The 14,071-nt window shown below is 56.7% G+C and overlaps 1 protein-coding gene across 2 annotated transcripts in view; it reads left to right on the top strand.

Moving 5' to 3' along the window:
* Nucleotides 1-14,071, top strand: part of LOC123773871 (rabphilin-3A) — a 648,197-nt gene that overhangs the window by 619,832 nt on the left and 14,294 nt on the right. For both annotated transcript variants that reach the window (XM_069318825.1, XM_069318827.1), the window contains exons 14-15: nucleotides 9,542-9,699; nucleotides 12,908-13,083. In XM_069318825.1, coding sequence (XP_069174926.1) covers nucleotides 9,542-9,699; nucleotides 12,908-13,083 — 334 coding nt within the window. The remainder of the gene's footprint in view (nucleotides 1-9,541; nucleotides 9,700-12,907; nucleotides 13,084-14,071) is intronic.

Below are 14,071 nucleotides of genomic sequence, written 5' to 3'. Positions count from 1 at the left end.
TGTTTGATCTTCAACAATAATCAAAGTAATCTATTTTCACAACTATTAATATTAAACTTATCACTTATCTTAATATATTATATTCCTTACAAAAGAATTATTTTATTGGTATATCCCATATTAATACCATTTAGTTCCGGCTATATTCATCTCACGTTGTTAATATGTGCTGTAACGACTTATTTTATTTGTTTATTTATTTCTCGTTATTTTATTTGTAATTTTGAATTAACAACCTTCCATTGGTTGATAAGTCCTCCACCGTGCAGGTGTGCTACCACCTGTACCGTGTAGGTGTGCTACCACCTGTACAGTGCAGGTGTGCTACCACCTGTACCGTGCAGGTGTGCTACCACCTGTACCGTGCAGGTGTGCTACCACCTGTACTGTGCAGGTGTGCTACCACGTGTACAGTGCAGGTGTACTACCACCTGTACAGTGCAGGTGTACTACCACCTGTACAGTACAGGTGTACTACCACCTGTACCGTGTAGGTGTGCTACCACCTGTACCGTGTAGGTGTGCTACCACCTGTACAGTGCAGGTGTGCTACCACCTGTACCGTGCAGGTGTGCTACCACCTGTACCGTGTAGGTGTGCTACCACCTGTACGGTGCAGGTGTACTACCACCTGTATAGTGTAGGTGTGCTACCACCTGTACCGTGTAGGTGTGCTACCACCTGTACGGTGCAGGTGTACTACCACCTGTACCGTGCAGGTGTGCTACCACCTGTACCGTGCAGGTGTGCTACCACCTGTACCGTGTAGGTGTGCTACCACCTGTATAGTGCAGGTGTACTACCACCTGTACCGTGCAGGTGTGCTACCACCTGTACCGTGCAGGTGTGCTACCACCTGTACCGTGCAGGTGTGCTACCACCTGTACCGTGCAGGTGTGCTATCACGTGTACAGTGCAGGTGTACTACCACCTGTACAGTACAGGTGTACTACCACCTGTATAGTGCAGGTGTACTACCACCTGTACAGTGCAGGTGTGCTACCACCTGTACCGTGCAGGTGTGCTACCACCTGTACCGTGCAGGTGTACTACCACCTGTACAGTGCAGGTGTGCTACCACCTGTACCGTGCAGGTGTGCTACCACCTGTACAGTGCAGGTGTACTACCACCTGTACAGTGTAGGTGTACTACCACCTGTACAGTGTATGTGTACTACCACCTGTACAGTGCAGGTGTACTACCACCTGTACAGTGTAGGTGTACTACCACCTGTACAGTGCAGGTGTACTACCACCTGTACAGTGTAGGTGTACTACCACCTGTACAGTATAGGTGTACTACCACCTGTACAGTGTAGGTGTGCTACCACCTGTACAGTGCAGGTGTACTACCACCTGTACAGTGTAGGTGTGCTACCACCTGTACAGTGCAGGTGTACTACCACCTGTACAGTGTAGGTGTGCTACCACCTGTACAGTGCAGGTGTGCTACCACCTGTACAGTGTAGGTGTACTACCACCTGTACAGTGTAGGTGTACTACCACCTGTACAGTGTAGGTGTGCTACCACCTGTACAGTGCAGGTGTACTACCACCTGTACAGTGCAGGTGTACTACCACCTGTACAGTGTAGGTGTACTACCACCTGTACAGTGTAGGTGTACTACCACCTGTACAGTGTAGGTGTGCTACCACCTGTACAGTGCAGGTGTACTACCACCTGTACAGTGTAGGTGTACTACCACCTGTACAGTGTAGGTGTGCTACCACCTGTACAGTGCAGGTGTACTACCACCTGTACAGTGTAGGTGTACTACCACCTGTACAGTGTAGGTGTACTACCACCTGTATAGTGTAGGTGTACTACCACCTGTACCGTGCAGGTGTGCTACCACCTGTACCGTGCAGGTGTGCTACCACCTGTACAGTGCAGGTGTACTACCACCTGTACAGTGCAGGTGTACTACCACCTGTATAGTACAGGTGTACTACCACCTGTACAGTGCAGCTCATTAATGTCTACATAATACTTGTAGTTTTACTAATTACTGTGTACTAAAGTGTGTGTACGGGCCCGACGGCTGAGTGGACAGCGCTCGGGATTCGTAGTCCTAACATTCCGGGTTCGATCCCCGGCAGAGGCGGAAACAATTGGGTAGAGTTTCCTTCATCCTGATGCACCTGTTTACTTAGCAGTAAATAGGTACCTGGGAGTTAGACAGCTGCTACGGACTGCTTCCTGGGGGTGTGTATTAAAAAAAAAGGATCCTGGTTGAGGACCGGGCCGCGGGGACGCTAAGCCCAAGATAACCAATGATCTTAAGATAACCATTTTACTACTGTATATGCACAGTCATGAGCAGTCCTGTTGTCCTCGTCATATTGTGCATTCCGTTTTCTTAATCCCAGTTTTATCATATTCCTGACTAGTTAAATGCCTCTGAATAACACATTATCATCACTCACTGGTTCACTCTCATTCAATAATTTCACAAACTCCCTACAACACATTTGCCCTCGGTGACGAGCACCGATGTTCCTGTGAAGGTTACTACTTCTCCCGCCCCTCAGATACACATCAGAAGCCATGTCAACAAGGAGCTCCCATTCTAAACTGCATGAAGTCGCTCTTATAAATCCTTGAAGATGTTAACTATAAAAGCAATCCACACAAGACCTTGTGCCGTGGGCTCTATTACTTTAAAAATCTTGAAGTATAGTAACAATCCCGACTACAAACGTGTTTTAGTTATGCAACAGTGCTCGCCCACCACACACGGGGCCTGCAACAGTGCTCGCCCACCACACACGGGGCCTGCAACAGTGCTCGCCCACCACACACGGGGCCTGCAACAGTGCTCGCCCACCACACACGGGGTCTGCAACAGTGCTCGCCCACCACACACGGGGTCTGCAACAGTGCTCGCCCACCACACACGGGGCCTGCAACAGTGCTCGCCCACCACACACGGGGTCTGCAACAGTGCTCGCCCACCACACATGGGGCCTGCAACAGTGCTCGCCCACCACACACGGGGCCTGCAACAGTGCTCGCCCACCACACACGGGGTCTGCAACAGTGCTCGCCCACCACACACGGGGCCTGCAACAGTGCTCGCCCACCACACACGGGGCCTGCAACAGTGCTCGCCCACCACACACGGGGTCTGCAACAGTGCTCGCCCACCACACACGGGGTCTGCAACAGTGCTCGCCCACCACACACGGGGCCTGCAACAGTGCTCGCCCACCACACACGGGGCCTGCAACAGTGCTCGCCCACCACACACGGGGCCTGCAACAGTGCTCGCCCACCACACACGGGGCCTGCAACAGTGCTCGCCCACCACACACGGGGCCTGCAACAGTGCTCGCCCACCACACACGGGGCCTGCAACAGTGCTCGCCCACCACACACGGGGCCTGCAACAGTGCTCGCCCACCACACACGGGGCCTGCAACAGTGCTCGCCCACCACACACGGGGCCTGCAACAGTGCTCGCCCACCACACACGGGGCCTGCAACAGTGCTCGCCCACCACACACGGGGTCTGCAACAGTGCTCGCCCACCACACACGGGGCCTGCAACAGTGCTCGCCCACCACACACGGGGCCTGCAACAGTGCTCGCCCACCACACACGGGGCCTGCAACAGTGCTCGCCCACCACACACGGGGCCTGCAACAGTGCTCGCCCACCACACACGGGGCCTGCAACAGTGCTCGCCCACCACACACGGGGCCTGCAACAGTGCTCGCCCACCACACACGGGGCCTGCAACAGTGCTCGCCCACCACACACGGGGCCTGCAACAGTGCTCGCCCACCACACACGGGGCCTGCAACAGTGCTCGCCCACCACACACGGGGCCTGCAACAGTGCTCGCCCACCACACACGGGGTCTGCAACAGTGCTCGCCCACCACACACGGGGCCTGCAACAGTGCTCGCCCACCACACACGGGGCCTGCAACAGTGCTCGCCCACCACACACGGGGCCTGCAACAGTGCTCGCCCACCACACACGGGGCCTGCAACAGTGCTCGCCCACCACACACGGGGCCTGCAACAGTGCTCGCCCACCACACACGGGGTCTGCAACAGTGCTCGCCCACCACACACGGGGCCTGCAACAGTGCTCGCCCACCACACACGGGGCCTGCAACAGTGCTCGCCCACCACACACGGGGCCTGCAACAGTGCTCGCCCACCACACACGGGGCCTGCAACAGTGCTCGCCCACCACACACGGGGCCTGCAACAGTGCTCGCCCACCACACACGGGGCCTGCAACAGTGCTCGCCCACCACACACGGGGTCTGCAACAGTGCTCGCCCACCACACACGGGGCCTGCAACAGTGCTCGCCCACCACACACGGGGCCTGCAACAGTGCTCGCCCACCACACACGGGGCCTGCAACAGTGCTCGCCCACCACACACGGGGTCTACAACAGTGCTCGCCCACCACACACGGGGCCTGCAACAGTGCTCGCCCACCACACACGGGGCCTGCAACAGTGCTCGCCCACCACACACGGGGGCCTGCACAGTGCTCGCCCACCACACACGGGGGCCTGCAACAGTGCTCGCCCACCACACACGGGGCCTGCAACAGTGCTCGCCCACCACACACGGGGCCTGCAACAGTGCTCGCCCACCACACACGGGGCCTGCAACAGTGCTCGCCCACCACACACGGGGTCTGCAACAGTGCTCGCCCACCACACACGGGGCCTGCAACAGTGCTCGCCCACCACACACGGGGCCTGCAACAGTGCTCGCCCACCACACACGGGGTCTGCAACAGTGCTCGCCCACCACACACGGGGCCTGCAACAGTGCTCGCCCACCACACACGGGGTCTGCAACAGTGCTCACCCACCACACACGGGGTCTGCAACAGTGCTCGCCCACCACACACAGGGTCTGCAACAGTGCTCGCCCACCACACACGGGGCCTGCAACAGTGCTCGCCCACCACACACGGGGCCTGCAACAGTGCTCGCCCACCACACACGGGGCTGCAACAGTGCTCGCCCACCACACATGGGGCCTGCAACAGTGCTCGCCCACCACACACGGGGCCTGCAACAGTGCTCGCCCACCACACACGGGGGTCTACAACAGTGCTCGCCCACCACACACGGGGTCCTGCAACAGTGCTCGCCCACCACACACGGGGCCTGCAACAGTGCCTCGCCCACCACACACGGGGGCCTGCAACAGTGCTCGCCCACCACACACGGGGTCTGCAACAGTGCTCGCCCACCACACACGGGGTCTGCAACAGTGCTCGCCCACCACACACGGGGCCTGCAACAGTGCTCGCCCACCACACACGGGGTCTGCAACAGTGCTCGCCCACCACACACGGGGTCTGCAACAGTGCTCGCCCACCACACACGGGGTCTGCAACAGTGCTCGCCCACCACACACGGGGTCTGCAACAGTGCTCGCCCACCACACACGGGGCCTGCAACAGTGCTCGCCCACCACACACGGGGTCTGCAACAGTGCTCGCCCACCACACATGGGGTCTGCAACAGTGCTCGCCCACCACACACGGGGTCTGCAACAGTGCTCGCCCACCACACACGGGGTCTGCAACAGTGCTCGCCCACCACACACGGGGCCTGCAACAGTGCTCGCCCACCACACACGGGGTCTGCAACAGTGCTCGCCCACCACACACGGGGTCTGCAACAGTGCTCGCCCACCACACACAAGGTCTGCAACAGTGCTCGCCCACCACACACAAGGTCTGCAACAGTGCTCGCCCACCACACACGGGGTCTGCAACAGTGCTCGCCCACCACACACAAGGTCTGCAACAGTGCTCGCCCACCACACACGGGGTCTGCAACAGTGCTCGCCCACCACACACGGGGTCTGCAACAGTGCTCGCCCACCACACACAAGGTCTGCAACAGTGCTCGCCCACCACACACGGGGTCTGCAACAGTGCTCGCCCACCACACACAAGGTCTGCAACAGTGCTCGCCCACCACACACGGGGTCTGCAACAGTGCTCGCCCACCACACACAAGGTCTGCAACAGTGCTCACCCACCACACACGGGGTGTGCAACAGTGCTCGCCCACCACACACAAGGTCTGCAACAGTGCTCGCCCACCACACACGGGGTCTGCAACAGTGCTCGCCCACCACACACGGGGTCTGCAACAGTGCTCGCCCACCACACACGGGGTCTGCAACAGTGCTCGCCCACCACACACGGGGTCTGCAACAGTGCTCGCCCACCACACACGGGGTCTGCAACAGTGCTCGCCCACCACACACGGGGTCTGCAACAGTGCTCGCCCACCACACACGGGGTCTGCAACAGTGCTCGCCCACCACACACGGGGTCTGCAACAGTGCTCGCCACCACACACGGGGTCTGCAACAGTGCTCGCCCACCACACACGGGGTCTGCAACAGTGCTCGCCCACCACACACGGGGTCTGCAACAGTGCTCGCCCACCACACACGGGGTCTGCAACAGTGCTCACCCACCACACACAAGGTCTGCAACAGTGCTCGCCCACCACACACGAGGTCTGCAACAGTGCTCGCCCACCACACACGGGGTCTGCAACAGTGCTCGCCCACCACACACAAGGTCTGCAACAGTGCTCGCCCACCACACACAAGGTCTGCAACAGTGCTCGCCCACCACACACGGGGTCTGCAACAGTGCTCGCCCACCACACACGGGGTCTGCAACAGTGCTCGGCCACCACACTCGGGGTCTGGAACAGTGCTCGCCCACCACACACGGGGTCTGCAACAGTGCTCACCCACCACACACGGGGTCTGCAACAGTGCTCGCCCACCACACACGGGGCCTGCAACAGTGCTCGCCCACCACACACGGGGTCTGCAACAGTGCTCGCCCACCACACATGGGGTCTGCAACAGTGCTCGCCCACCACACAGTTGATTGACAGTTGAGAGGCGGGACCAAAGAGCCAAAGCTCAACCCCCGCAAGCACAATTAGGTGAGTACAATTAGGTGAGTACACACGGGGTCTGCAACAGTCCTCGCCCACCACACACGGGGCCTGCAACAGTGCTTGCCCACCACACACGGGGCCTGCAACAGTGCTCGCCCACCACACACGGGGTCTGCAACAGTGCTCGCCCACCACACACGGGGCCTGCAACAGTGCTCTCCCACCACACACGGGGCCTGCAACAGTGCTCGCCCACCACACACGGGGTCTGCAACAGTGCTCGCCCACCACACACAGGGCCTGCAACAGTGCTCGCCCACCACACACGGGGCCTGCAACAGTGCTCGCCCACCACACACGGGGCCTGCAACAGTGCTCGCCCACCACACACGGGGTCTGCAACAGTGCTCGCCCACCACACACGGGGTCTGCAACAGTGCTCGCCCACCACACACGGGGCCTGCAACAGTGCTCGCCCACCACACACGGGGCCTGCAACAGTGCTCGCCCACCATACACGGGGTCTGCAACAGTGCTCGCCCACCACACACGGGGTCTGCAACAGTGCTCACCCACCACACACGGGGCCTGCAACAGTGCTCGCCCACCACACACGGGGTCTGCAACAGTGCTCGCCCACCACACACGGGGCCTGCAACTGTGCTCGCCCACCACACACGGGGCCTGCAACAGTGCTCGCCCACCACACACGGGGTCTGCAACAGTGCTCGCCCACCACACATGGGGTCTGCAACAGTGCTCGCCCACCACACACGGGGTCTGCAACAGTGCTCGCCCACCACACACGGGGCCTGCAACAGTGCTCACCCACCACACACGGGGTCTGCAACAGTGCTCGCCCACCACACACGGGGTCTGCAACAGTGCTCGCCCACCACACACGGGGCCTGCAACAGTGCTCGCCCACCACACACGGGGTCTGCAACAGTGCTCACCCACCACACACGGGGCCTGCAACAGTGCTCGCCCACCACACACGGGGTCTGCAACAGTGCTCGCCCACCACACACGGGGCCTGCAACAGTGCTCGCCCACCACACACGGGGCCTGCAACAGTGCTCGCCCACCACACACGGGGTCTGCAACAGTGCTCGCCCACCACACACGGGGCCTGCAACAGTGCTCGCCCACCACACACGGGGTCTGCAACAGTGCTCGCCCACCACACACGGGGCCTGCAACAGTGCTCGCCCACCACACACGGGGTCTACAACAGTGCTCGCCCACCACACATGGGGTCTGCAACAGTGCTCGCCCACCACACACGGGGCCTGCAACAGTGCTCGCCCACCACACACGGGACCTGCAACAGTGCTCGCCCACCACACACGGGGCCTGCAACAGTGCTCGCCCACCACACACGGGGTCTGCAACAGTGCTCGCCCACCACACACGGGGCCTGCAACAGTGCTCGCCCACCACACACGGGGTCTGCAACAGTGCTCGCCCACCACACACGGGGTCTGCAACAGTGCTCGCCCACCACACACGGGGCCTGCAACAGTGCTCGCCCACCACACACGGGGTCTGCAACAGTGCTCGCCCACCACACACGGGGCCTGCAACAGTGCTCGCCCACCACACACGGGGTCTGCAACAGTGCTCGCCCACCACACACGGGGTCTGCAACAGTGCTCGCCCACCACACACGGGGTCTGCAACAGTGCTCGCCCACCACACACGGGGCCTGCAACAGTGCTCGCCCACCACACACGGGGCCTGCAACAGTGCTCGCCCACCACACACGGGGTCTGCAACAGTGCTCGCCCACCACACACGGGGCCTGCAACAGTGCTCGCCCACCACACACGGGGTCTGCAACAGTGCTCGCTCACCACACACGGGGTCTGCAACAGTGCTCGCCCACCACACACGGGGTCTGCAACAGTGCTCGCCCACCACACACGGGGCCTGCAACAGTGCTCGCCCACCACACACGGGGTCTGCAACAGTGCTCGCCCACCACACACGGGGTCTGCAACAGTGCTCGCCCACCACACACGGGGTCTGCAACAGTGCTCGCCCACCACACACGGGGCCTGCAACAGTGCTCGCCCACCACACACGGGGTCTGCAACAGTGCTCGCCCACCACACACGGGGCCTGTAACAGTGCTCGCCCACCACACACGGGGCCTGCAACAGTGCTCGCCCACCACACACGGGGCCTGCAACAGTCACAAGTTGTGACGTGACTAGACCATACAGCTGGATCGAACTAACATCCCGGACTTCGGAAGTACTCGCACTACCTACTGTACCATGATGGCTTCTCCATTTTCTTATTTCTGGGGAAGATTTAGTTCCTCAGTCTCCTGTTGCCACAACACAGTTCTCATGCAAAATTTTAGTGAGAAATAAGGCTTGTATCTGATATGATGTGTGAATCTTCAACCCCATTTACCATCATTTTCCCCTAGAGCTTGCATCATAATTAGCTAACCATGTTTTCTGCAAATTTATTTAAACCTCTCATAAATGTTTTCAATATAGCAAGTATTGTAAAGCCATTTTCACTTATACACAACAAAAAAGAGTACTGACCGCCTCACGCAAGAAAAACTCTCGGTAAACATCAGTAAAACATTGTTTATGGTTTCAGCTTGTGGAGGACGAGGTGAAGGGCGAGGCGGAGCGAGGCAAGGTCCTGCTCAGCCTCAAGTACACCACCCAGCGAAGCGCCCTCATTGTGGGCATCGTCCGCTGCGCCCATCTCCCCTCCATGGACTCCAACGGCTTCTCCGACCCTTATGTTAAAGTGTAAGTCCACACTGTCACCTGCTCTGTGAGTGTGTCCTCACCTATTTGTACCTGCAGGAGTCAGCTCGACCTCTTAGACCCCGTTTTTCTAGCCGTTGGTTGTCTAATGCAGTGACTCCTGGCCTATACCCCTATCATACCTGCTTTAAAGTTATGAACGGAGTGAACCTCTACAACCTTTAGGTCGTTCCATTTACTCACTATCCTTACGCTAAATAAAAAATTCTAACATCTCTATGACACATCTGAGTTCCATTGATATTCGTTGTAAACATTTCTTCTGTTTCTTCCTTTCAATCCCTCTAAGTATTTTATACGTCTGTACCATGTCCCTCCTCTCCCTCCTTTCTAACGTCAGGTTTAGTTCCTTCAGTCTGTCTTCGTGCCTCATCCCTCGCAGCTCTGGAATGAGTCTCGTTGCAAACTTCTGCACCTTTTCGAGCTTCCTTATGTATTTTTTTAGATAGGGGCTCCATGATGGGGCGGCATACTCCAAGACTGGCCTCACATAGGCGGTGTACAGTGATCTAGAAGCCTCCTTATTCAAGTTTCTGAAGGATGTTCTGACATTTGCCAGAGTAGAGTATGCGGCTGACGTTATTCTATTTATATGAGCCACTGGAGTTAGGTGTTTTGTAATGGCCAATCGCAGGTATTTTTCTATAGACGTTATAGGGAGGTAGATTCCCCCTTCATCGTGTGTTGACCTTTCGGTCTCCTGGCTCCAAGTCCCATTTTCATCACCTTACACTTGCTGGAATTGAACTCGAGCAGCCATTTTTCGGACCAGCTCTGGAACCTATTCAAGGCATCTTGGAGAATCTTATAATCTTCATCTGTCTCAACCCTCCTCCTTAGTTTTGCGTCATCTGCAAACATCGACATATAAGACTCAACTCCTAGTCAAGTTTGTTTAAATAAATAAGGAATAGAAAGGGTCCCAGCACCGATCCCTGAGGCGTCCCGCTTGTTACTCTAAGCCAGTCGGACTCCTCGCCTCTCACTGTCACTGTGACACCTGTCTGTCAGGTAATTCCTTACCCAGGTTAGTGTGTTCCCGTCTACTCCCGCCTGCCTCTCAAGTATGCTAAATATGTAATCTGCCCAGGGAGGGAGGTAATCTAGGGAGCCGGTCGGCCGAGCGGGACTTGTGATCCTATGGTCCTGGGTTCGATCCCAGGCGCCGGCGAGAAACAATGGGCAGAGTTTCTTTCACCCTATGCCCCTGTTACCTAGCAGTAAAATAGGTACCTGGGTGTTAGTCAGCTGTCACGGGCTGCTTCCTGGGGGTGGAGGCCTGGTCGAGGACCGGGCCGCGGGTATACTAAAGCCCCGAAATCATCTCAAGATAACCTCAAGATGCCCATCCTTCTCTGTCTTGCCTTATTTTCGTTACCTTATCATAAAACTCCAGGGTAAGGCATGAGTTCCCTTCCTTAAAGCCATGTTGTTGTTTACTTACAAACCTAATTCTTTCTAGGTGTACAAGTATCTTGAGGTTATCTTGAGATGATTTCGAGGCTTTTTAGTGTCCCCGCGGCCCGGTCCTCGACCAGGCCTCCACCCCCAGGAAGCAGCCCGTGACAGCTGACCAACACCCAGGTACCTATTTTACTGCTAGGTAACAGGGGCATAGGGTGAAAGAAACTCTGCCCATTGTTTCTCGCCGGCGCCTGGGATCGAACCCAGGACCACAGGATCACAAGTCCAGCGTGCTGTCCGCTCGGCCGACCGGCTCCCCCAGTAGTAGTTTTAGTAAGTAGTAGTAGTAAGTAGTAGTAGTAAGTAGTTTTAACCTTATAATTCTTTCAAGTACTTTGCAAGAGATACTTGTTAGCAACACTTCTCTGCAGTTAAGTTTCTCTTCTCTATATTCTTTCTTCTAGAGTGACACTACCACTTCCTTCCAGCAGCTGGCCAATTCCCCCATTGTAAATGACTCATTATAGATTAGTGCTAGAGGTATGCTGAGGGCCTGTGCTGCTTCTTTTAACACCCATGGTGGTACTCTATCTGGCCCAATAGCTTTAGGAATACAACTAGTGATGCTAGTTGTATTCCTGTTTCCTCTGCTGTTACCTCAATATTGTGTAGTTCCTCGTCACGGGCTGCTTCCTCATCTAGGTCCGGGAGCTGTAACCCCCCCCCCCACCCCTCCCCTCCTAGACCTCCCCCTCCCCTCCTAGGCCCCCCCACCCATCCCCTCCTAGACCTCCCCCTCCCCTCCTAGGCCCCCCACCCATCCTCTCCTAGACCCCCCCACCCCTCCCCTCCCCTCCTAGACCCCCCACCCCTCCCCTCCTAGACCTCCCCCTCCCCTCCTAGGCCCCCCACCCCTCCCCTCCTAGACCCCCCCACCCCTCCCCTCCTAGACCTCCCCCTCCCCTCCTAGGCCCCCCCACCCCTCCCCTCCTAGACCCCCACACCCCTCCCCTCCCCTCCTAGACCCCCCACCCCTCCCCTCCTAGACCTCCCCCTCCCCTCCTAGGCCCCCCCACCCCTCCCCTCCTAGACCCCCCCACCCCTCCCCTCCTAGACCTCCCCCTCCCCTCCTAGGCCCCCCCACCCATCCCCTCCTAGACCCCCCCACCCCTCCCCTCCTAGACCTCCCCCTCCCCTCCCCTCCTAGACCCCCCCCCCACCCCTCCCCTCCTAGACCCCCCCCCCCACCCCTCCCCTCCTAGACCCCCCACCCCTCCCCTCCTAGGCCCCCCCACCCATCCCCTCCTAGACCTCCCCCTCCCCTCCCCTCCTAGACCCCCCCACCCCTCCCCTCCTAGACCCCCCCCACCCCTCCCCTCCTAGACCTCCCCCTCCCCTCCTAGACCCCCCCCCACCCCTCCCCTCCTAGACCTCCCCCTCCCCTCCTAGACCCCCCCCACCCCTCCCCTCCTAGACCCCCCTCCCCACCCCTCCCCTCCTAGACCCCCCCACCCCCACCAACAACTCCATATCCCAGAAGTTTTGCAAGTTTGAAGTAACAACAATTTATTTGTTCAATTCATTTAAAAAAAACATCGAAATAGAACATATATATCAACCAATATATATTGGGCTTCATCGCGCCTCTGGAAAAAGGTGTTTTATCAACGTTTCCTTAAAAACAATTCATGTGCGACTGTACGGAAGTCACACGGGAGAGACGCTGCCAACTGAATTATATTTTAGTAACGGAAACTGATTGGTAACATTTGACGTTTGTTGACAGGCAACTTAAACCAGACCCGAGCCACAAGAAGTACCGGACGGCGGTCAAGTGGAAGAACCTCAACCCAGAGTTCAACGAGGAATTTGTGTTTGAGGTGCGCAGGAACGAGCTCCCCAAGAAGCTCTTAGACATACGTGTGTATGACAAGGATGTCGGACGCAGTGATGACTTTATTGGTGAGTAATGAGCACAGATGACTTTATGATGACTTTATGATGCCCTAGATGACTTTGTGATGCCCTAGATGACTTTATGATGCCCTAGATGACTTTATGATGCCCTAGATGACTTTATGATGCCCTAGATGACTTTATGATGCCCTAGATGACTTTATGATGCCCTAGATGACTTTATGATGCCCTTGATGACTTTATGATACCCTAGATGACTTTATGATGCCCTAGATGACTTTATGATGCCCTTGATGACTTTATGATACCCTAGATGACTTTATGATGCCCTAGATGACTTTTGATGCTCTAGATGACTTTATGATGCCCTAGATGACTTTATGATGCCCTATATGGCTTTATGATGCTCTAGATGGCTTTATGATGCCCTAGATGACTTTATGATGCCCTAGATGACTTTATGATGCCCTAGATGACTTTATGATGCCCTAGATGGCTTTATGATGCTCTAGATGACTTTATGATGCCCTAGATGACTTTATGATGCCCTAGATGACTTTATGATGCCCTAGATGACTTTATGATGCCCTAGATGACTTTATGATGCCCTAGATGACTTTATGATGCCCTAGATGACTTTATGATGCCCTAGATGACTTTATGACGCCCTAGATGACTTTATGATGCCCTAGATGACTTTATGATGCCCTAGATAACTTTAAGATGCCCTAGATGACTTTTGATGCTCTAGATGACTTTATGATGCCCTAGATGACTTTATGATGCCCTTGATGACTTTATGATGCCCTAGATGACTTTATGATGCCCTAGATGACTTTATGATGCCCTAGATGACTTTATGATGCCCTAGATGACTTTATGATGCCCTAGATGACTTTATGATGCCCTAGATGACTTTATGATGCCCTAGATGGCTTTATGATGCCCTAGATGACTTTATGATGCCCTAGATGACTTTATGATGCCCTAGATGACTTTATGATGCCCTAGATGGCTTTATGATGCCCTAGAT

This window comes from Procambarus clarkii, chromosome 91 (genome assembly GCF_040958095.1).
Source record: "Procambarus clarkii isolate CNS0578487 chromosome 91, FALCON_Pclarkii_2.0, whole genome shotgun sequence".
Taxonomy (NCBI): domain Eukaryota; kingdom Metazoa; phylum Arthropoda; class Malacostraca; order Decapoda; family Cambaridae; genus Procambarus; species Procambarus clarkii.
The sequence above is the reverse complement of the archived record's forward strand: the minus strand, read 5'-3'. Positions and strand labels throughout refer to the sequence as shown.